Source organism: Oncorhynchus mykiss, chromosome 29 (genome assembly GCF_057628025.1).
Source record: "Oncorhynchus mykiss isolate SJ-2025 chromosome 29, ASM5762802v1, whole genome shotgun sequence".
In the NCBI taxonomy this organism is placed as follows: Eukaryota; Metazoa; Chordata; class Actinopteri; order Salmoniformes; family Salmonidae; genus Oncorhynchus; species Oncorhynchus mykiss.
Window position 1 is genome coordinate 39,854,897 of NC_143050.1, and position 23,985 is coordinate 39,878,881.

At 42.0% G+C, this 23,985-nt stretch overlaps 1 protein-coding gene across 1 annotated transcript; it reads left to right on the forward strand.

Annotated features, from left to right (window-relative positions):
- The first annotated feature begins 6,642 nt into the window (after positions 1 to 6,642).
- On the forward strand, positions 6,643 to 17,753 carry LOC110509590 (uncharacterized). Its single transcript, XM_021590572.3, has 3 exons — positions 6,643 to 6,818; positions 9,725 to 13,475; positions 17,609 to 17,753. The coding sequence occupies exons 2-3, from the start codon at positions 9,796 to 9,798 to the stop codon at positions 17,736 to 17,738; spliced, it is 3,810 nt and encodes a 1,269-aa protein (XP_021446247.3). The 5' UTR covers positions 6,643 to 6,818; positions 9,725 to 9,795; the 3' UTR covers positions 17,739 to 17,753.
- The last annotated feature ends 6,232 nt before the right edge of the window (positions 17,754 to 23,985 follow it).

The window sequence follows — 23,985 nt, forward strand, 5'->3', positions numbered from 1 at the left end:
AAATAAGATAAGAGTACGGTAAAGGCTTAAAGAACTGGTCGTCTAGTGCGTTCGGAACAAAGAGTAAAAGGAGCAGATTTCTGGGCGCGGAATAATAGATTCAAGGCATAATGTACATGCAAGGGTATGGTAGGTGGAGGTAAGCCTTGGCATTGAGTGACGATGAGAGAGGTTTTGTCTCTAGAGGCACCATTTAAGCCAGGTGAGGTCACCGCATGTGTGGGGCGTGGAACAAAAGGGCTAGCTAAGTCATATTGAGCAGGGCTGGAGGCTCTACAGTGAAATAAGAGAAAAATCACTTACCAAAACAGCAATAGACAAGGCATATTGACATTAGGGAGAGGCATGTGTAGCTGAGTGATCATAGGGTTCAGTGAGTAGCTTGGCGAGCTGGAGGCACGGCGATTCAGACATTTAGCAGGCCGGGGCTAGCAGGCTAGCAGATCGGCCTCAGGGAGACGTCGCAACTGAAGAGTCTGTTGAAACCCCCTCGCACGGTTATGTCAGCAGACCAGACGTGATGGATCGGCGGGGCTCCGTGTCGGCAGCAAAGGGTCCAGGCCAATTGGCAAAAGAGGTACTGAAGCCCAGGAAATGTCTGATGGATCTCTTCGGCTAGCCAGTAGATGGGCCTAGGCTAACTGATTCTTGTTCGGGCCAGAGACGTTAGCCAGGAGTAGCCACTCAGATAGCAGCTAGCTAGCTGCGATGATCTGGAGTAAAGGTTCAGAGCTTGCGGTAGGAATCTGGAGATGTTGTAGAGAAAAAGCAGTCTGATATGCTCTGGGTTGATATCGCGTTGTGCAGACTGGTAGGAATTGACTGGGCTGAGGCTGGCTGGTGTCCGAGTTAACGGTGATGACCGCTAGCAGTGGCTAACTGACTGCTAGCTAGTAGCGTGTTAGCTGGCTAGCTTCTGAAAGGGTTTCCGGTTATAAAGTATAAAAAATAGCAGGTCCATACCACATTGGGTGAGGCGAGTTGCAGGAGAGTATGTTCAGTCGGTAGATGGAAATTGAGATTAAAAATATATACGAAATATATACGAAGAAAAACAATATATACACGGGACGGGAAAAGACAAACAAAACAGACATCCGACTGCTACACCATCTTGGAAGATGACAACGTCTTGGATACACTACAAAGTGCATCATGACTTTTTTGGACAAAAACCCATCAACTCAATATTTCCACTGGAGAGTAACATGTTTAGGGGGCATATCTCCCTCTCTCTCTCTCTCCCTTTTTTTCACTCTCTCCTACTCTCTCCTTCCTTCCCTCCCTCCCTGCCTATCTCTTCCTCCCTCTCCCTGTGTAATATTCTATTAAAATAAGTCAAATGGGGGCCTCAAGGACAGTTGGCCACAACAGACAACCTGCTGTGAGAGAAATTAATTGTATTTTCTCCAACGATCAATATCACACTGTGGGGCAGTGAGAGGAGCCATAAGGAGAGGGCCGTGGGGTGAAACACACACACAGTGGGATGAAGAGACACTTTGCCTCTTATCTGACATGAAACTGTCCTCACAGCCAGCCAAGGGTCACTTTTGTGTGTGTGTGTGTTTGACCATTTTTTTTGCTAACTTTGGCTAAATAAATGGAACTTTGCTAAATCAGCCCTTCTCACATCTGTCTCTGAGTGACCTACAACAAAGTCATCTGTCCACGAGAGAGGAAAATAAATGTATGTTTTCTTGCTCGATGTGCAAACTCATTAATTCACTAACGGCCATCAAGGATTTTCAAGGGCGTCCTTGTCAACAAACAATGACAAGTCCACAGGAGCAAACATTTTATAACTAATCATTATGTAATTTATACATTTAATGAATAATTAATTCATTAATGCTGGTGGCATGCTATCCTCAAATATTATTTCTGTGGTGTCACACTAACAAGTAATGGAAATTGCAACAATGTGTGTGTTGCATTCTTATAAACACAGCAGCTTAACTCCTTAACTAGAGCCCATTCAGAGCAGAGAAAAATGCAAATTTGACTAAATCATCACCATGCTACTCCAGGTGTGTGTAACGGCTGTTGTAAGGAGTGGAGGACCAAGGTGCAACGTGGTACTTGTTCATCTTTATTATTTGAACTGACCACTGATTAACAAAAATAACAACGTGAATGAACAAAAACCGAAACAGGTCTGTCTGGTGCAGAAAGACACAAAACAACTACCCACAAAAACCCTGTGGGGAAAAGCTACCTAAGTATGGTTCTCAATCAGAGACAACGATAGACAGCTGTCCCTGATTGAGAACCATACCCGGTCAAAACAAAGAAATACAAACACATAGAAAAAGAACATAGAATGCCCACCCAAATCACACCCTGACCAACTCAAAATGAAAGACATAAAAAGCTACAGTCAGTGCGTGACAGTGTGATTGGAAAACATTGAAATGTGTAGCTTATTAAAGCATGGTTTAGCACCTTGATTGAAGTGAGTGCTATTGGTATGTAAGCTTATGTGTATTGTCTGAAGTTTATATTATTATTTATATTTTCATTCAATGATGTTCTTGCTAATTTATGCCTAATGGTGCCTAATGGTGCCTAATGGTGAAATGCATTATGGGTCAAATGCATTACTGAGGCCTGGATTAAGTCCGTGCTATGACTTGTTGCTCTTCATCCTGTTTATCATTTTGTAAATATTGTAAGTAGTAGCCTATGTTTGGATGTTTGGTGCCTATTTATTTTTCCACTTTTGTTAATAACCGCCTCGACTAGAGCAGATTTTTTGTAAAATATGTCTGCCTCTTCACTGCTACATCCAATGTGACGGCCTACCAAACATTGTATTGATGCAGCCTTAAATAACAAATGGGTATTCTAATACTAAGGCTCATCCTCCTGAACATTCATGAGCCTTAGTATTAGAATACCCATTTGTTATTTAAGACTGCATCAATACAATGTTTGGTGGATCTCACAAACACAGTTCGGGAAAATATACCGAAGGGGTAAAGGTTTTTGGGGCGGTAGGAGACTTTGAGAAGTTTTAAATGGAGATACTAACAGTGGAACTCAAGAAACTGCTCGACCTGAATATGAAACATTCCTCATACTGTGCCTAAAGATAGAAAACTGCTCCCAACTCCCTAATCAGGCCCTCTTTTTCCCAAATGTCACCATATTCCCTATGGGCCCTGATCAAAAGTAGTGCGCTATATAAGGAATAGGTTACCATTTGGGACACATACTCACTACTGAGTTCCTGGGAACCAATCGGAATTTGTCGTCATTAAAGCTACAATCTGGGATTCGTATTTCAGCCAAATTGCAGCGCCGGCACTTATTTTGGTATTCATCTGAGAGAAGGGGTTTAGGTGGGAAATGTAACCCTTCTCAAATACAAAGACATCACTCTAGATCCAAGGACTGTGCTAATATCATGAGTCATGAGGCATATATTTTGTTATAGTATTCAAGAATCAATGGGTTTTGGCTAAGAACTGTAAAGATTCCCAGATCCCAGACTGTAGCTTTAAGATATTTTAAGCTGGTGTGTGAGATAGTGTCTGCCTCACAAATGTCACCCTATTCCCTACAAAGTGCACTACTTGACGAGAGGGCTAAGTAGTGCACTTTGTTGGGAATAGGGTGCCATTTAGGAGACAGAAGTGATTAATTACAGAGAAGAGAGAAAGTGACCGACTCCACTGAGAATCACTGTGATAGAAGCATGTTAAGGTTACTACAAGCTCCACTCTGTTGATCTACGTGCATGCTTGCACGTGGGAGGAGTGGGATTTTTGGAGTAGCGAACACCTTTTGGTAACATGATATCCTCGCCGGTCCCGTTCACAAAGGGGTGATAGCAATGTTTTTTTATTTTTTTATTTTCATTCTGTAAACAACAAGGAAGCGTTTCCTTCCTTTGCTAGTAGTATCCAGCCAGTGAGTCATTAATAAAGAGGGAGGAAGGAAGGAGGGAGGAAGGGGATAGAAGGAGAGAGGGGTTGTTCCCATAATCTCTATTTTCTCCTGAAGTATGCACTTGTTCGCTTACCTTCATGGATTTTAAAGTAAATGACTGGTATGACTGGAGATCTTTGTGGGCTATACTCGGCCTTGTCTCAGGATAGTAAGTTGGTGGTTGAAGTTATCCCTCTAGTGGTGTGGGGGCTGTGCTTTGGCAAAGTGGGTGGGGTTATATCCTTCCTGTTTGGCCCTGTCTGGGGGTATCATTTGATGGGGCCACAGTGTCTCCTGACCCCTCCTGTCTCAGCCTCCAGTATTTATGCTGCAGTAGTTTATGTGTCGGGGGGCTAGGGTCAGTTTGTCATATCTGGAGTACTTCTCCTGTCTTATCCGGTGTCCTGTGTGAATTTAAGTATGCTCTCTCTAATTCTCTCTTTCTCTCTTTTTTTCTCTCTCAGAGGACCTGAGCCCTAGGACCATGCCTCAGGACTACCTGGCATGATGACTCATTGCTGTCCCCAGTCCACCTGGCTGTGCTGCTGCTCCAGTTTCAACTGTTCTGCTTGCGGCTATGGAATCCTGACCTGTTCACCGGACGTGCTACCTGTCCCAGACCTATTATTTGACCATGCTGGTTATTTATGAACATTTGAACATCTTGGCCATGTTCTGTTATAATCTCCACCCGGCACAGCCAGAAGAGGACTAGCCACACCTCATAGCCTGCTTCCTCTCTAGGTTTTTTCCTAGGTTTTGGCCTTTCTAGGGAGTTTTTCCTAGCCAACATGCTTCAACACCTGCATTGCTTGCTGTTTGGGGTCTTAGGCTGGGTTTCTGTACAGCACTTTGAGATATCAGCTGATGTACGAAGGGCTATATAAATAAATTTGATTTGATTTGTATGGGAAGTCCCCCAAGTCTAGACCATGCCTACACCAATCAAATACTTCTAAATGTGTGCAGAGTAGTGAACAAGTGTTCACGTCACAAAGAAGGAGAGATTATTGGGATGCACCCAGAGAGAAAGACAAGCAGACAGACATTAAGAAATAGCTGAAAGAAACTAAATGAGACTAGAAGAATCAGTATTTTGAACATGAGGTGAAACTGCACCTGAGGAAGAGAGTGTGGTGAGAAGATGGAGTAAGAAAAACAGAGGAGATATGAGGAAAGGTGGGAAGAGAGGGAAGTGAGAAGAGCTGGAGGAGAGATAGAAAGAGAGAGGGGTGAAAAAGGGTGAGAAAAGAGAGGAAGGGGAGAGGTGAGGAGAGGGGAGGAGAGGGGAGCGGATGAGAAGAAAATAAGATATGTTTTATGTTTGCATATAGCACCATCTTGTGGCATTTGAAACAACTGCAGATACAAAATATGTATAGTATAAAAATCTAATCAAATCAAATGTATTTGTCACATACACATGGTTATCAGATGTTAAACGTGAGTCTAGCGAAATGCTTGTGTTTCTAGTTCCGACCATGCAGTAATATCTAACAAGTAATATAACCTAACAATTTCACAACAACTACCTTATACACACACAAGTGTAAAGGAATGAATACGAATATGTACATAAAAATATATGAATGAGTAATGCCCGAACGGCATAGGCAAGATGCAGTAGATGGTATAGAGTACAGTGTATACATATGAGATGAGTAATGTAGGGTATGAAAACATTACATAAAGTGGCATTGTTTAAAGTGGCTAGTGATACATTACATCAAGATGGCAAGATGCAGTAGATGGTATAGAGTACAGTATATACATATGAGATGAGTAATGTAGTATTCTTCTACTGTACCTTCAACAACCTAGAGTAAATGCATGGAACATAATAGACATTACATATTTCCATTTTTTTATGAATTATAAAAATCAAGGATTGACCATTACTTTCTATTAGGCTACTATTACTACTTTGAATTGCACTGAATGTATAATTGTATAATGTTTGACCCTGCAGCTTTGTTGGAATAAAAGTGGAGTCAATTTATCATACTATTATGATTATTTACTTTTTAACTTGAGGTGTTGTGATGTGCTTTTCACATTGAAGAAGGTGTAATTATTACAAAATATAATTAGCCACAATATTTCTTAAAATGTAAGTACATCGTGCACTCTTCCATGGGGCAGAAGTCAGCGTGTTGTTGTTGTGATTCTGCATGATAGCAGCAGGTAGCAACAATTACAAAAATCTGCAATGTGGGGAATCGTAGGTGGCTCGTTTCAGACCGTTTTATCTTGTTATTGATATCTACCATGTCTTGTTTTGAGGTGTTTTGACTGGTGTCAAGTCTATGCTAATATGGCAAAACATTTTTTAGCTAGCTAACCAACAACTTTAACGATCTATTTGAGAGTCAACAAGTGCTCATCGTGCCAATTTATTTATGTTTTCAATAAACATTGGGAGACAAAATATAGCATACACGTTGTCAACAACCCAAGCCAACGCCATACATTTTACACCATAAGTTGTGCATGCTAAACAGTCAACCCCTCTGTGGATATCATTTGTAAAATCATACTATAATTAAATTAGGCCTCCCTGTTTAATGTCTCATCTGTCCATATCAATTAAATCTGAATAAAAAATGGTTTGTAGTGTAATATCAGGAGGAGCTGTTACATAAGCTAACATAGTCCTTACAGTCATTGGTCAACTTTGAGAGTTAGGCTATGTTCTTTTACTGTTCCTTTAAAATAAAAAGCTGACGGAGGTGGAGAGGAAGGGGTGCTAGAGACCGTGCACTGTTTGCTTGTGTCAGTTCTGTGTGTGAATACTGCTGAAATCTATAGAATTAGCTAATAGCTACTAGGAAAACCAGCGAAACTGGTGGACATTTAAAGCGTACGAGCGATTCAACCATAACCAGGTAAGTTGATGTCCTGATATATCTTGTGCCGACAACGACAGTTCCGTGTGACTACAGAGGTTGTTGAGGAGCACAATACAAAGGTTTTCTTCGCAGAAAAATGCCGGTTGTTCAGAAGAGGCCCGCAAGTATCTTATTTCTCAAGACAACGAATAGGTTCAATGAGATTTCCCAATCCCGCCTGTTTTATACATTTTTAAATGAATATCGTTGTTAGTGAGAAAGCATATTGTCGAGTAACCCGTGTCCGTTGAGAAGATGACAACGTAAAGTGAATGTTTGGAAGATCAGTGGCCGGGTAGCGAAGGAACATTGGTTGGTCTGCGGTGTCTCCTAGTGATACACACCGGCCATAAGTGCAGCCTGGGCCGCTAGAGGGATACGGGGACTGCCGGGGGTGGCGTTGCGACAACCGATGTATTGAGGTACGGAGAGAATGCCCTCGACGTACGTGAATGATTTTGTTGGAAAGAAAACCGTCCTATTTATCAGGTATAGCCTTATGCAGACTAAGTTAATGTTGTCACAGGTAAAGTTCAATTTTAACAAATCATTTTTGGATCCAGTGTGAAGTCGTGTTAAATTATGTATGATGATATTGATGGCCATCATAATTTGGACAGATTGTCGTCTATTTTGACTTTCTACCGTCATACACTGGCTGTACATTGACTCATATCCCAGTTCTATTCGTGTATCCCATGATATTGGCGTTTTTGTGAAGTGTTATTTAATTAAACAGTAGCCTAGGCTTGGTCTTCTCCGAGCTTGCGGCCCTTCCTCGGCGGTTTACTGCAGCCTTGGAAGTCGGCAACGTTGTTTATCATTCATTGGTAGGCTTCAGACAGTGGGTGATACAGTATGGCGGGTTTGAGTATCGCGCTACACATTACCGCCCCTCCACCTGCTGCTAGTTTAATACAGTGTATTTGTGCATGCCATAGTCTGTAGAATAACCCTAATTGGTTGAGTTAAATTATAAGCAATTCATATTCTGGCAGATTTGGGTGTTTTTTTTTTGTTGCCAATTTAGGCCTATGCCCTTACTGCATTGCTGTAGCTCTAAAAAGCATTGTAATAATCATGATCTTCAATAAAGGAGCATTTCAGCATAAATGTGATGTAGTCCTTTTTATAGGTCCATAGTCAAAATACAATGATGATAGCCTATAGCTTACAGTGACTATCTGAACAATATACAGTTGAAGTCGGAAGGTTACATACATGTAGGTTAGAGTCATTAAAACTCGTTTTTTAACCACTCCACAAATGTCTTGTTAACAAACTATAGTTTGATCGGTTAGGACATCTACTTTGTACATGACACAAGTCATTTTTCCAACAATTGTTTACAGACCGGTTATTCCATTTATTATTCACTATCACAATTCCAGTGGGTCAGAAGTTTACATACACTAAGTTGACTGACTTTAAACCGCTTGGAAAATTCCAGAAAATGATGTCATGGCTTTAGAAGCTTCTGATAGGCTAATTCACATAATTTGAGTCAATTGGAGGTGTACCTGTGGATGTATGTCTAGGCCTACCTTCAAACTCCGTGCCTCTTTGCTTGACATCATGGGCATATCAAAAGAAATCAGCCAATACCTCAGGAAAAAAATTGTAGACCTCCACAAGTCTGGTTCATCCTTGGGAGCAATTTCCAAACGCCTGAAGGTACCACGTTCATCTGCACAAACAATAGTACGCAAGTATAAACACAATGGGACCACGCAGCCGTCATACCGCTCAAGAAGGAGACGCGTTCTGTCTCCTTGAGATGAATGTACTTTGGTGCGACAAGTGCAAATCAATCCCAGAAGAACAGCAAAGGACCTTGTGAAGATGCTGGAGGAAACGGGTAGAAAATATCTATATCCACAGTAAAACGAGTCCTATATCGACAACCTGAAAGGCCGCTCAGCAAGGAAGAAGCCACTGCTCCAAAACCGCCATAAAAAAGCCAGACTACGGTTTGCAACTGCACATCAAGACGAAGTTCATACTTTTTGGAGAAATGTCCTCTGGTCTGATGAAACAAAAATATAACTGTTTGGCCATAATGACCATTGTTATGTTTGGAGGAAAAAGGGGGAGGATTGCAAGTCGGAGAACACCATCTCAACTGTGAAGCACGGGGGTGGCAGCTTAATGTTGTGGTGGTGCTTTGCTACAGGAGGGACTGGTGCACTTCACAAAATAGATGGCATCAGGAGTCAGGAAAATTATGTGGATATATTGAAGCAACATCTCAAGATATCAGTCAGGAAGTTAAAGCTTGGTCGCAAATGGGTCTTCCAAATGGACAATAACCCTAAGCATACTTCCAAAGTTGTGGCAAAATTACTTAAGGACAACAAAGTCAAGGTATTGGAGTGGCCTTCACAAAGTCCTGACCTCAATCCCTTAGAACATTTGTGGGCAGATCTGAAAAAGCATGTGTGAGCAAGGAGGCCTACAATCCTGACTCAGTTACACCAGCTCTGTCAGGAGGAATGGGCCAAAATTCACCCACTTCCCACTTATTGTGGGAAGCTTGTGACAGGCTACCCAAAACGTTTGACCCAAGTTAAACAATGTAAAGGCAATGCTACCAAATACTAATTGAGTGTATGTAAACTTCTGACCCACTGGGACTGTGATGAAAGAAATAAAAGCTGAAATAAATCATTCTCTCTACTATTATTCTGACATTTCACATGCTTAAAATAAAGTGGTGATCCTAACTGACCTAAAGACAGGACCTTCTTACTAGGATTAAATGTAAGGAATTGTGAAACTGTGTTTTAAATGTATTTGGCTAAGGTGTATGTAAACTTCTGACCTCAACTGTATATAAAGAATGTTGTATGACATGCATACAAAAGCTGTATTTTGAGCCCCTCTCGTTTCTCTCTTTGTTTCAGATGTAAAAATGTGAGTATTGTCAGAGGCAGATGTGCTCCCATGCTCCCACCCACCCCAGCACCACACTAGAATGTACTTGATGAACGTGCCTCCAGTTGCGGCTATTCACACAGAATGGAAGTCATCATGCGGCGGTCCACCCGGAGGCTTTAGCGGTCTGCCCATCTGCTTCAATGACTCTGACAGCGACTTGTCCACCACTGGAACACCCATCCCAGAGAAGGTCCAGATGATCATAGAGAGCCTAAGGAGCACCCATTCCTCACTCGACATGGGCAATGAGACGGAGGGGAACCAGGTGCTGTCAGGACAACCAGGACAGGATGTCGGAGCCCGCGGCTCCCAGGGCCAGGGCTTCAAGGCCCGGAGGGGGCTTCCTGTGGTGGTGGGGCCCAAATTCAGAGGACTTCTTCCTGCCACTGACATTAATAACTTGCTGGCAGTGCCAGAAGTTTCCTCAAATGTTGATTCGGAGAGTCAGAGTTCTGACAGCGATGACTCTGTGGATAGAGGGATCGAGGAGGCCATACAGGAGTACCTGAAGGAAAAGGACGACCACAAACGCAAGGCCGAGCCAGAGCCATCCACTAATATTCTACAGCCACCCAAGATGCCGCGGAGGGAGCCTCCTCCAACCGTTCCAGAACCTCCCAAACCACAATCTGACAGCAATAAGGTTTTAACTGCCAGCAACCAGGTCCCAAAAAGTGTCAAAACAGAAACGCAGGACACCACACCCCCAGCCATGAAAAAACGTGTAAAAAGTAAGACACCCACCTGCAAAGAGAATCCCTTTAAGAAATTGGGCACAACAAGCAAAGCAGCGGTGGTCCAAAAACTGTCCTCTTTCGAACGGAAGAGAGGCCCCTCTATTTCGAACCCTCTTTCTGGCAAACTGAAGTGTCCCTTGGTGAAAGCAGTGGAGGAACACTTGTCTGACAGTGACAGCAGTAGTGATGACGGTATAGAGGAGGCTATTCAACGCTACCAGCAGGAGAAGAAAAGAGAGAGACATGAAGGAGGAGGCAGACAGTCCTCCAAGCCCCTTCTTCTCCTCAAAGAGGAGTCCGACTCCAGCAGCAGCGATGACGGAATTGAGGAGGCTATCCGCCACTACCAGCTGGAGAAGCAGAAAGAGAAAAAGAGTCTCCCCAAACTCTCTCTATCTCTACCCCCTAAACATAAGCAAGTCAGTAAAGCAGCCGCTTCCCTGTACTGTCCAGAGAGCATCAGCTCTCCAGCAGGGGCCATGAAAAAACACAAACTGTCTAAAAATAAAAAGAAGAAACCTGAGACTAGGGATGTAAAATCCTATCTACCCTCCCAAACTCCAGGTTCCTCACTATCTCTTATCAAGACAAGATTAGCAGCTAGCTGTCCCCAGGGGAACGGCCTCCTCCTGTTGACTCATGTGGAGCCCCTGCGAGAGAGGGAGCAGGAGCAGCACACCACCCCAGGCCCAGCCACCCTGAAGGTGAACACCATCACTACCACCACAGCTGAGCTGATGTGTGCTGAAGCCATTCTGGATATCTCTAAAGCTGTCATTAAAATTCCAGAGGCCTTTAACCCTAACGCAGCGGACCTTATCAATATCAACAGCAGTTCCACAGAGTCCACCACTTCCCTCCTCATCTCCACAAACTGTCCTGATGATGATAATAATAAAAGTGATGATGAGAGCTCCGTTGACAGTGAGGAGGGGATCGAACAGGAAATCCGGAAGTTTCTCGAGCAGAAGGCCCAAATGCACAAACTGTTGCCTGGTTCAGCTGTTGGTACTACAAGTCAGGGTGGAACTAACACTACGACTGAACCAGAGAAAAACACCAAACTGAGTCTGGCCCAGAAGAAAACACTGAGGCTGTCTTTGACGCAGAGAAGAAAGAGCAAAGAGGAAGGCGGCAGCAGGAACGGTTCCAAGGAGGAACGAGAGACTGATCTCGGAATGAAAGAAGAGGCCGTCACAAAACCCTTGACTGAGCATGACAGAGGGTCAGGCTCATCCTTGTCGTCCCTGAAGAAAGCCCCACTGAAATCAGTGAAGGGCTCAGAGAGGAGGAGGGAACAGAGTGGAGAGAAGAGTAGCTCACTGGACAGTGACGAAGACCTGGACACTGCAATAAAAGATTTGCTCAAGACCAAGAAGAAGTTGAAAAAGAAGACTAGAGATATGAAGTTGAAGTCAAGGAAGGGCCTCAAGGATGATGAGTATTTGTCTAGAAAAACAGCATCACCGCTAAAGAAGCTCAGAACGGAGTCTGAGCCCAAGACCAGCAGTCTTTTGAAAACGACCCTTAAAGTCACTACTACTACTACAGCCCAAAGTGGCAACGACAACAGAGAGAAGTGCAAAGTGAGTAAGAATGTGTCAAAGCATCCACAGAGCAATAAGAAGAAAGAGCCCCTTAACCAGGCATATGAGACAGACCGGTCTGAAGGGACAAAATGTGTAGAATGCTTGTCGGGAGTTAATGACTCAGGGGTGTTTCAGATAAAGGAAGATAGTAGTTCAGTGGACAGCGACGACAGCATTGAACAGGAGATCAGAAAGTTCCTGGCGGAAAAGGCTAAAGTTTCTACTACCGCAGGGACCACGGGAGATGGAAAGGAGATTGGGAACGGCAAGGGCAAAACTACAATCCCTCTCACAGAGAAAAGCATCAAAACGGAAAACCAGCTGGCTGATATTCCAAGAATGGATGTTACCCAATTCCCTGACCCGCCTCGTCAGAGCAGTTCTGAGCAGAGAGGAGTTCTGGACAGAGGAGTCTTTCCCAACACACCCCCAGGAAACCCCACCTCCGTCCTAGGAACAGCCAGGGGATCGTGCCTCCTTTCAGCCCTCACCCCCAGCTCCTATCCTACAGCCCTGGAGCCTGCTGATGGCGCTGGGGCTGCCAGAGCTGACAAGAGGAGTTTGGGTTCAGGAAGCGGTAATGCCCACCAGTATGCCAGCTCAGAGATGGCAAGGGGTCACAGCCACAGGTCATCTCCAAGCCCCAGCACCCACTTGCCCAGGACTGACTCAGAGCAGTGGCTTAAGAGCCAAGCGTTCCCCCCCACTGAGACAAAAGAGAAGATCCATAACCGGAACCCATTCCAGTACAGCTCACCTAGTTTTGGTGAGAAGACAGCCACCACGCATGCGTATCAGTGTGGAGTACCAGCCAGTATCTATCAACATAGAAGGAGAGCTGAGCCTGCACCTGCATTGGACACACCTGTCTCCACCTGTCCTGATGTTGTACGGATTGGGAGGATCATCAAATCACCACTGGTTCCTTTCCACTGCCCCTCATCCTCAGAGACAGCCGTCTTCAGCTCTCCATTCCCAAGCCTAACCAGGAGACCTGTGGAGACGGGGCCGTCTGGGAGGTACTTCCTCCAGGGTCATGGGTCAGGGCCGGGCAGCCGCTGGGGTCAACCTCCAACCCTGACCCCAGGGCCGTCGGAGAGCAGCGTGGTACACGTGGCCAAGAACCAGACCACGTTTGTCGAACTGTCTGAGAACGAGACCAATCATGTACAAGTCAGGAGCAGGGAGGTGACAGTGATTGAGGGAAAGAAGGAAAGGAGAAGTGACTTGCCAGCAGGAGAGAAGGAAAAAGAAAGGGAGGGCAGAAAGCCAGAGGAGAGAGGAGGAGAGCAGATAGAAAGACAAGGAGAGGAGGAGTGTGTAGATGAGACCGATGTCAGCGAGTCAGACGAGAGGACGAGCCCAGAGAAGAAGCAGGGCTTTCCTACTTTGTAAGTTCAGGCTTTTTCCTTAACTTCACATAGTAGCATCACATAGCCTTTTTTTGTCTTTTTTTTTAACCTATTGCGTGTGCCCTCCTTCCTAGTGGAAATCATGTGCATTCGTTCATTTGACGGTTCCAAGGGATAGTTTGTTTGTTGATACACAAAATGAGCATAGTGCAAAGCTTATTTTTATATGTTTGTACATTTTATACATCTATTTAAAATACTATAACACAATGTCATCAAGGATTTAAGACAAACCTACCTTTTTTTTTTTTCATTTGTTCTGTGAGATTCCATTTTCTGTTACGTTCTTATCATTCAAGCTCTTAAAAGCAATATCAATCACCACCCTGAAACAACGAGCCCCGTGCATGAAGGCTCATACCACCAATGCACAGCACTCCACTGGATGTCTGATTTCTGATTGTCACCACCCCTAATATGCTGAGCTTCTCAGTCCGTTTTTCTTCACCTCACACAGTAAGTCAACGAAGTCAGTTAAAAAAAAAATCCATTGTGAATGATATTGCCTCACAGTTGTGTGTGTCTGGTCATTTAATACAGGAACTGGTTATTTTTGTCTCCCTTGACATTTAAAAAAACTTTCAAACCCTATCAAATATATAGACCTAACCACTAAAATACTACACTAGTACTATAAAATGTTAGGTCAAATACAGAATTATAAAGACAACAGGGAGCAAGTGAGGTAGAAGTGTTTTGTAGCTCCATGGATGAATGGCTTACTTCATACTCTGCATTCAACTAGCCTAATATTCCCGTGTGTGTGTCTGTGTTCCCTTTCCCTCTTTGTAATGTTTTAATAGACTAAAATCTTCCCTGTGCATTCTAACAGTCTTCCCCATTTTAATGACACAAATGCACGGAAACAAAAAGTATCATTCTCATAACAAGCCCTTACCATAAGCTACGTTTCTGTTCTGAAGGATCCTGTCAGCAGCGGTTAAATTGGCAAAAGTGATATTTGCTCTGTTTTGTGTCTGAAAATATACAAATGCTTTCTGAATTTGTGGCCTATCATGAAGAGATTGTAAAGAGGACAATCATAGGCACATTGCCCATATCAATGGTTCATCTCCCGCTCACAAGCTGTCAACAGCACACACAAACTCATCGGGCTCTTCGGATTTCTCCACTTGCCATTTGGTGTGGTTTTTCTTTCTTTCTTTTCTTTCTTTGTTTGCTTGTTTTATGTTCCAGTAGTTTTCTTGAATTTTCATATGTGAAAAGAATGTTATTTATTTTTGTTTATGGGGAAAAAAGGAGGAAAAAATACTTACTGAACATGCTGTGCATCGCCAGTTTTCATAAATATTTTGCAAAAATTGAACTTTCACCGGTTTTCCCTGTCAGAAGGATACTTTGACTGTATCTTTAAAGTGCAACTGTATAATAAAGAGTGAATTTCAACAACAGTGGTGCCTCTATCTGATTTAACAATTCAAGATTGATATGGTCAATATGAGTGTGTGCGTGCGCATGTAATTGTGAACCAATGAGAAAATGTCAAAAGACAATCATATGGTATTTTTTTAATATATAGTTTAAAATGAAAATGTAGCCTCAACAATATAAGAATCATAATTTGATTATTGCTCAACCGAGATGGACCATGCATACGTCACAGAAGAGCTCTTCAAGATGTACCTACCTACCAGCTGTTACTCCTCAGGACACTTGCCCCTCAAGGAATGTGGATTGCTGTTAAACAGCCATGTCTACAGTGCCTTCAGAAAGTATTCATACCCTGTGACTTATTCCACATGTTGTGTTACAGCCTGAATTCAAACACAAAATACCCCATAATGGTTTTAGACATTTTTGCAAATTTATTGAAATATCACTTAAGTATTCACACCCCTGAGTCAATACTTTGTCGAAGCACCTTTGGCAGCGACTACAGCTGTGAGTCTTCCTGGGTAAAGGCATGCTTCCCAGCCAAAACAGTTCGAAAGAGTTCATGCATATATTATGATGACATTTTGTGACTTTTTTTGGGGGGGGGGCTGCTGTTCAAGCCCACAATTTTTTGGGTGGAGGCAAGACAAAGTTTGGGGCTGAAGTCTACGGTCCTGCACCAAACATTTTAGATGTACAATTGCGCAACTAAAATCTCCTGGGCAAAAACATTGAAAGTAATGACAGATTTCTTGAGTTATCTTAGATTAATACATACTATTTTGAGGAAGTGTGTACTGTTTACCGCTTCTCAAAATCGACAAACAGTACTATTGCCACTTTTTTCTCATTATACAAGCAAAGGTCTTTAAAGGGAGTATGCGAGCAGACTCGTTCCGTTCGGCTAGGCACAACCCGAACTGAAGCATGCTGACGTCTTAAGTCTAAGACCTTTCCACACCAGGATTGTGCAATATTTGCCCATTATTCTTTTCAAAATTCTTCAACCTCAGTCAAATTGGTGGTTGATCATTACTAGACAACCATTTGCAGGTCTTGCCATAGATTGTCAAGCAGATTAAAGTCAAAACTAACACGGTCACTCAGTAACACTGTCTTCTTGGTAAGCAACTTGAATGTAGATTTGGCCTTGTGTTTTAGGTTATTGTCCTGCTGAAAGGGGAATTAATCTCCCAGTGTCTGGTGGAAAGCAGACTCAAGCAGGTTTTCCTCTGGGATTTTGCCTGTTCTTAGCTCCATTCTGTTTTTTTTTGTATCCTGAAAAACATCACAGTCCTTAACAATTGCAAGTATACCCATAACATGATACAGCCACCATGGTTGAAAATATGGAGTGGTAATCAGTAATGTGTTGTATTGGATTTTATAACATTTTATATTCAGGACAAAAAGTTAATTGCTTTGCCACATTTGTTTCTGTATTAATTTAGTGCCTTGTTGCAAACAGGATGCATGTTTTGGAATATTTTTATTCGGTACAGGCTTCCTTCTTTTCAATCTATCAATTAGGTTAGTATTGTGGAGTAACTACAATGTTGTTGATCCGTCCTCAGTTTTTTCCGATCACAGCCATTAAACGCCATAACTTTTTTAAAGTCACCATTGACCTCATGGTGAAATCCTTGAGTAGTTTCCTTCCTCTCCGGCAACTGAGTTAGGAAGGATGCCTGTATCTTTGTAATGACTGGGTGTATTGATATACCATTCAAAGTGTAATTAATAACTTCACCATGCTCGAAGGGATATATTCAATGTGTGCTTTATTTACCCAGCTACCAATAGGTGCCCTTCTTTGCGAGGCATAGGAAAAGCTTGCTGGTGTTTGTGATCGAATCTGTGTTTGAAATTCACTGCTTGACTGAGGGACCTTACAGATCATTTTATGTGTGGGGTACAGAGATGAGGTAGTAATCATGTTAAACACTATTATTGCACACAGAGTCAGTCCATGCATCTTATTATGTGACTTGTTAAGCACATTTTTACTCCTGAACTTATTTAGGCTTGCGATATGAAAGGGGTTGAATACCTATTGACCCAAGACATTTCAGGTTTTTAATTTTAGTTACTGTGTAGACATTAAAACATAATTCCACTTTGACATTATGGGGCATTGTGTGTAGGCCAGTGCCAGACAATACAAAGTATTGCTAATACTTTCTGAAGGCACTGTATGTAACCCTTGCTATATTGTCCATGTACATGACTCGTTTAGCTAATGTTAAAGGCCTCAGTCTCCTCCTACATCTCCTTTCATTATCGTATCAAATCAAAGTTACTCAGCGGTGATTAGTACAGCAGTACCTTGGGCCCAGAAACATTTTCATCAGACAGACCGATTGGAAGACATGATTGAGAAACTCCAAGGTCTCTGCTTGATCTCTTATCATTTCCCTCTGGCAAACTGCATGCAATTCTGTTCTGCGGCCTGACTATTTCGATTTCTCTAATGTTGAGATTGAGAAGGATATGATCATACTTTTCATAATGTGTAGTGCATAAGCAGTCACTGTTTTAAAGAGTGTGGAAATTAGGCTGTGTTTGATTATTCTTGAGCAGATTGTCTGATCTCCAAATTCTAATGAGTAGTCATTGAAGATGTAGGGTGATGTGTAGGTCAGTCAGTCTGCTGTTGCCGGCTGCAATGTAGCCAGTCTTAAACATGCACTGATGCTACTTCCCCTACCTTGCCCCAGGTCTCTATACAGCGCCATTGACCCTGGTGTCGAGCTCAGCCCTTACATAGCACTGAACACAGAGGAGAGGAGCAAGAGGAGAGGATTGACGTATAAAGCAGTCGCTATAAAGCAGCCAAAGGTACAGTGACATACAGGAACAGTTAAGCCTGTTGCACACTGCCCATACAATGCCAAACAAACACCAACAGAAACTGAGTTGGCTAGGTGTGTCTATGTGTTGGGTATTGCATGGGCATTGTGCAAGGGGCTTTAGTGTGTGTTCTGATTTATCTGGAATAGGTTTGTGATGCATTGGGGTTTGTTGGCTTGGTTTGTTGACAATGGAATCTTTCGGTTGCTTTTTTTCATTAGACCAAGATTAAAAAACCCGTCAAGAGAGTGCTCCAATTTCTACCACTATCCAGGTACATTTTGTCAGTCTCATCTTGTCATATTTACCATAGTTGATAACACAATAGTACAATAAGGAGATAAATAAAGGAGTAGGAAATTACATGATTATAATCTAAGGGGTTCCTTGAGTCCAATCAAATTTTATTTGTCACCTGCTTCGTTAACAACAGGTAGACTAACAGTGAAATGATTACTTATGGGCATTTCCCAACAATGCAGAGAGAAAAAATGAGTGTAATGATAAAGGATTCTGCTTTGCAGGAACAATGAAACAACTTGAAAGTGAAGCACACTTCAAGAATTCTTATCAAATATTGAAATGTTGAACTTTTATTGTTGGTTGAATTGTTTGATTGGGAAGTATGTTAGTTGTGTTGAAATTGCACTTCAACTCTTTGTTGGTTTGTTCAACAATATTTGTATTATTCATATTTGTTTCATATTTGCATAGTAGGCTATTTTGATTAGGCCATTGATCTTCAATATTAACATTTTGAGAGTTGTTGAATGTTTTAAATGTCAATAAATGTTCTTCTACATCATGTTCATATTAATGTTGACATATAATTTCTTGGCACTTTTGGTAAAAACAAGGTTATGAAATCAACAGATCCAGAAAATCTGGCTAGAATTTGACAAGAAAGAGGAATGTACAGGTAACTGTCAAAGTAAAGGAAACACTTGAGTAAACGAGAGCCACCAAGTATATTGAATGCAGGTGCTTTGACACATGTGTGGTTCCTGAGTTAATTAAGTATATTAATATACATCATGCTTAGGGTCATGTATAAAAATGCAAGGCTAGAACAAGAGATCTCAATGACTTTGAACGAGAGGTCTCAAAGGAGCATAGGGGTTTTAAAGTACGTGTATTTTACTATACTGCTGAGTACCAGAAGTCCTCACAATTGTACACCAAGGAAGATCCTGACAAGTGAGGACATTTTGCAGGGCCTCACAAGGAAAACAGCTACTTTAGGCTCAGGGTTTGGGGTTAAGGTTAGGGGAAATCATTTTTAATGGGAATCAATTGTTGGTCCTCAAAGTATAGTAAAACAAATGTATGTCAGTCACCAGATCTCAACCCAATTGGACACTTATGGGAGGTTCTGGAGCAGCACCTGAGACAGCATTTTCCACCACCATCAACAAAATATCGAGTGGATGGGATTTCTTGTGGATGAATGGTGTCGCATCCCCAGTGGTGTGTATTCATGGATGTCAAGGAAAGCCAGGCTTCCTCAAATATTAGACCAATTAACAAAATATATACAGTACCAGTCAAAAGTTTGGGCACAACTCTTTATTTGTAATATTTTCTACATTGTAGAATAATAGTGTAGAGCAAAGGAAACTGCGCCCCTCTGTCTCAGTGTGTGTAGCCCATTTATCTGATGCTGTCTGGACTAAAAAGGTATGACATGTTGCCGCCGTAGCATTTCATTGATTGAACAAGCGTTTGACCTCCGATTGATAAAATTGGCTAATTATTTTATATAAACTATCAGCTTTCAGCTGAGCTCAACTGTGGGTTGTCCTGCTGCAGCATCCCCCCTCCCCCCAAGGGAGGCCAGTATGGATTTGGCTTCACAACAATCAAATCACATCCGTCAAAAACGTGTCTGTTTCTGGTCTGCTTGTGTTGATGTCCTGCAGTAGCTAGCTTGCTAAATCAACCCTTTTCTAAGCCATCGATGGAGATGTGGATTTGGACTTGTGGTTTTGAGGTTTTGACTTAATTATCTGTACAGGAAAATGATTATGATGGCGATTCTGATTTAACCATGGATTAATATTGGCTTGAGACGATTGAAGTTCTATATGTAGCATAGATGTAGACTCACATAACTAGCTAGTTAACATAGCTGAATAATAATTGCCCATGCGAAGAAGTTAGGCTAGCAAGAATTTTAGCTTCGTAGCCTATGACAACAAAAACTAAAAGTGTACTGTATGACAGAGCCATAGACCGTTTTGCCAACATGAAAGAGGAGGATGGCATTGGCGTTCAACTAGTCTAGAAGTAGAGTGAGTCGGCTTCCTATTTCGCAACATAGCATCCTTCATTCATGCTGCCAAACATACCCTCGTAAAACTGACCATCCTACTGATCCTTGACTTTGGCGATGTCATCTATAAAATAGCCTCCAACACTCTACTCAACAAATTGGATGTTTTGTCACCAAAGCCCCATATATCACCCATCACTGCGACCTGTACGCTATTGTTGGCTGGCCATCGCTTCATACTCGTATGTTTGTTTATTCCATGTGTAACTGTGTTGTTGTATGTGTCGAACTGCTGTGCTTTATCTTGGCCAGGTCGCAGTTGTAAATTAGAACTTGTTCTCAACTAGCCTACCTGGTTAAATAAAGGTGAAGTAAAAAATGTAATAAAAGTCAACTTGTTTTTGTTTTTTATTACTTGAGCACGAAACAATTCATTACCGTGGACAGCCACATGATATTTAGCAACAATAATTGGACTAAATTATTTTTGGTATCTTTAAGTTTGTTTTCACGTTATTAAGCTAATTATATATAGCCTAGTTGATTTGATGATGATGAAATGATGCTGGAATAGCGGAGGCAGTGCTCCTGTTGTCTTTGTGCTGACTTGCTGGTAACTCTGGTTCTATACTGAACAAAAATCTAAATGCAACATGCAACAATTTCAATGATTTTATACATTTAAATATATTATTATTTACAGTTCAAAAATATATTTACAGTTCATATTGACTGACTTTGTTGTCAGTCAATTGAAATAAATAAATTAGGCCCTAATCTATGGATTTCACATGACTGGGCAGGGGCACACCCATGGGTGGGCCTGGGAGGGCATAGGCCCCCACCCACTGGGGAAGCCAGGCCCAGCCAATCAGAATGAGTTTTTCTTCAAAAAAGGGCTTTATTACTGACAGAAATACTCATCAGTTTCATCAGCTGTCCGAGTGGCTGGTCTCAGACATCCCGTAGGTGAAGAAGTTGGATGTGGAGGTCCTGGGCTGGCGTGGTTACACGTGGTCTGCGGATGTAAGGCCGGTTGAAAGTATTACCACATTTTTGTAAACCACGTTGGAGGCAGCTTATGGTAGAGAAATTAACATTACATTTTCTGACAACAGCTCTGGTGGACATTTGTGCAGTCAGCATGCCAATAGCAAAACTTGAGACATCTGTGCTATTGTGTTGTGTGGCAAAACTGCACATTTTCAAGTGGCCTTTTATTGTCCCCAGCACAAGGTGCACCTGTGTAATGATCATGCTGTTTAATCAGCTTCTTGATATCCCACACCTGTCAGGTGGATGGATTATCTTGGCAAAGGGGAAATGCTCACCAACAGGGATGTAAACATATTTGTGCACAACATTTGAGAGAAATTTCTGGGATCTTTTATTTCAGCTCATGAAATCAACACTTTACATGTTGCGTTTATGTTTTTGTTCAGTATGGTTGTTTAGGAAACGGTTAAAACATTAACTTGTTTGATCACGCTGTAGGTCTAACTGTTTTTACATGCAATATTTGTTTTTTGGACTTCACCTGACAGATTGCTCTCCTGTTATGTGATTAAACAAAGGTTTGTGTCATTCAATGTATTCCGCCACTGTGTGACAGTTGTCTTTTTGTTGTCTCCCGTGGCTTAAGAAGGAATGCAAACAACACAATTATCACAAACTAACTTGTAATATGTATTTTTTACTAGCTTGACTTCCCCAGTGATTTTACACAGGCACCGCTACTGCACATCTCACAAATGGAGTTCAAAACACTTGTAGAATATACGCCAATGCGCATTGATTTTATTTATTTATTTTTTATTTCACCTTTATTTAACCATGTAGGCAAGTTGAGAACACGTTCTCATTTACAATTGCGACCTGGCCAAGATAAAGCAAAGCAGTTCGACACATACAACGACACAGAGTTACACATGGAGTAAAACAAACATACAGTCAATAATACATTATAAACAAGTCTATATATGATGTGAGCAAATGAGGTGAGATAAGGGAGGTAAAGGCAAAAAGGCCATGGTGGCAAAGTAAATACAATATAGCAAGTAAAACACTGGAATTGATGCTGTTCTGGCGGCTCGTGGTGGCCCTTCGCGCAATTTAAGATGCTTTATGTAGGTGTTTCCATTATTTTTGGAAGTGGTGGCGGCAAGGTAGCCTAGTGGTTAGAGCGTTGGAAGTTCAAATCCCTGAGCTGACAAGGTACAAATCTGTCGTTCTGCCCCTGAACAGGCAGTTAATCCACTGTTCCTAGGCCATTGAAAATAAGAATTTGTTCTTAACTGACCTGCCTAGTTAAGTAAAGGTAAAATAAGTTTAAACAATTGTGGAAGTTACCTGTACATTGATTTTGTAACACATTTCAATAAAGTGTTTATTCAAATGAATGAGTGTTCGTGGGAGTTGTGGTCCAATAGAAATGATTGTCGCTTGATCTAGCGCGCACGAAACATCCAATGGACTACAACTACTCAGTCACATTTTTATTTGACCTTCAGTGGGAGGGTACAGAGCCGAATCAAGCAGGGCAGCCGGAGTTTTTAACCAAAGGTACAGTTTATTTACATTATACAATACATGTATGTACGTTGGTTATGCTTCTAAAGAAAATAGGCGTGGGCCTGATTTCTTTGTCTCGCTTCCTCTCCTCTGGCTTTCTGTTCGACTCCCACCCACTACCGCAAGGATTGTCCAAAACCCGACCCAGTCCCAACAATTTTACACCCTACAGGCAGTAACAAATGCGCAAAAATAATTTAAGAAATTGGTTAAATTACCCGAGATTCTCAGGTGGCCCATTATTTTAGGCTATCTGTATTACTGGGCTACAGTATACTAGTATTTGACATGCACAAGTACGGTGAAATGACTTAATTGCAATCTCAAAACACAACAATCCAATAATCAATAACAATGTATTACTAGAAAAAAAGACGAGGAATAGAAAATATGAAATACACAAAGCAAGTAAGTAAGCAAGCATACAATATACAGGAAATATTTAAAAAGTCAGTTCCAATACCATATTTACATGTGTAGGGATACTGTGATGGAGTGATGGATATAAGAACAGTAGCAGCAGCTTGTATGTGAGTGGGTGTGTAGAGTCAGTATAAATGTACGTGCATATTATGTGTGAGTGAGCAAATTATGCAGTGAGTGTTGGAGTGACAGTGAGTGTGTAGGGCCCTGTGAGTGTGCATAGAGACAGCGCAAATATTGAAATAAAAGGCCAATAAAGATACATGGCAAAGAGTCCGTGCAGCTCTTTTCTTATAGCTATTTATCAGTTGTATTGCTTGGGGATAGAAGCTATTCAGTAGCATTTTGGTGTCAGACTTGATGCACCGGTACCTCTTGCCATGCTGCAGTAGAGAAAATAGTCTATGGCTTGGGGTCTTTGACAGTTTTCCAGGCGTACTTTTCACACCGCTTGATGTAGAGGTCCTGGATGGCAGGGAGCTCTGTCTGCACACAAACTCAAAAAAATAAATAAACGTCCCTTTTTCAGGACCCTTTCTTTCAAAGATAACTCATAAAAATCCAGATAACTCCTTCATTGTAAAGGGTTTAATCATTGTTTCCCATGCTTGTTTAATGAACCATAAACAATTAATGAGCATGCACCTGTGGAACTGTCGTTAAGACACTAAGAGCTTACAGACGATAGGCAATTAAGGTCACAGTTATGAAAACCTAGGACACTAAAGAGGCCTTTCTACTGACTCTGAAAACACCAAAAGAAAGATTCCCAGGGTCCCTGCTCATCTGCATGAACATGCCTTAGGCATGCTGCAAGGAGGCATGAGGACTAAAGATGTGGCCAGGGCAATAAATTGCAATGTCCGTACTGTGAGACGCCTAAGACAGAGCTACATGGAGACAGGATTGATCGTCCTCAAAGTGGCAGACCACGTGTAACAACACCTGCACAGGATCAGTACATCCGAACATCACACC

Coding starts and splice junctions, on each gene's coding strand:
- LOC110509590 (XM_021590572.3), top strand. CDS start 9,796: ATGTACTTGATGAACGTGCCTCCAGTTGCGGCTATTCACACAGAATGG. Junction 13,476..17,608: donor AAGCAGGGCTTTCCTACTTT/GTAAGTTCAGGC, acceptor ACCTTGCCCCAG/GTCTCTATACAGCGCCATTG.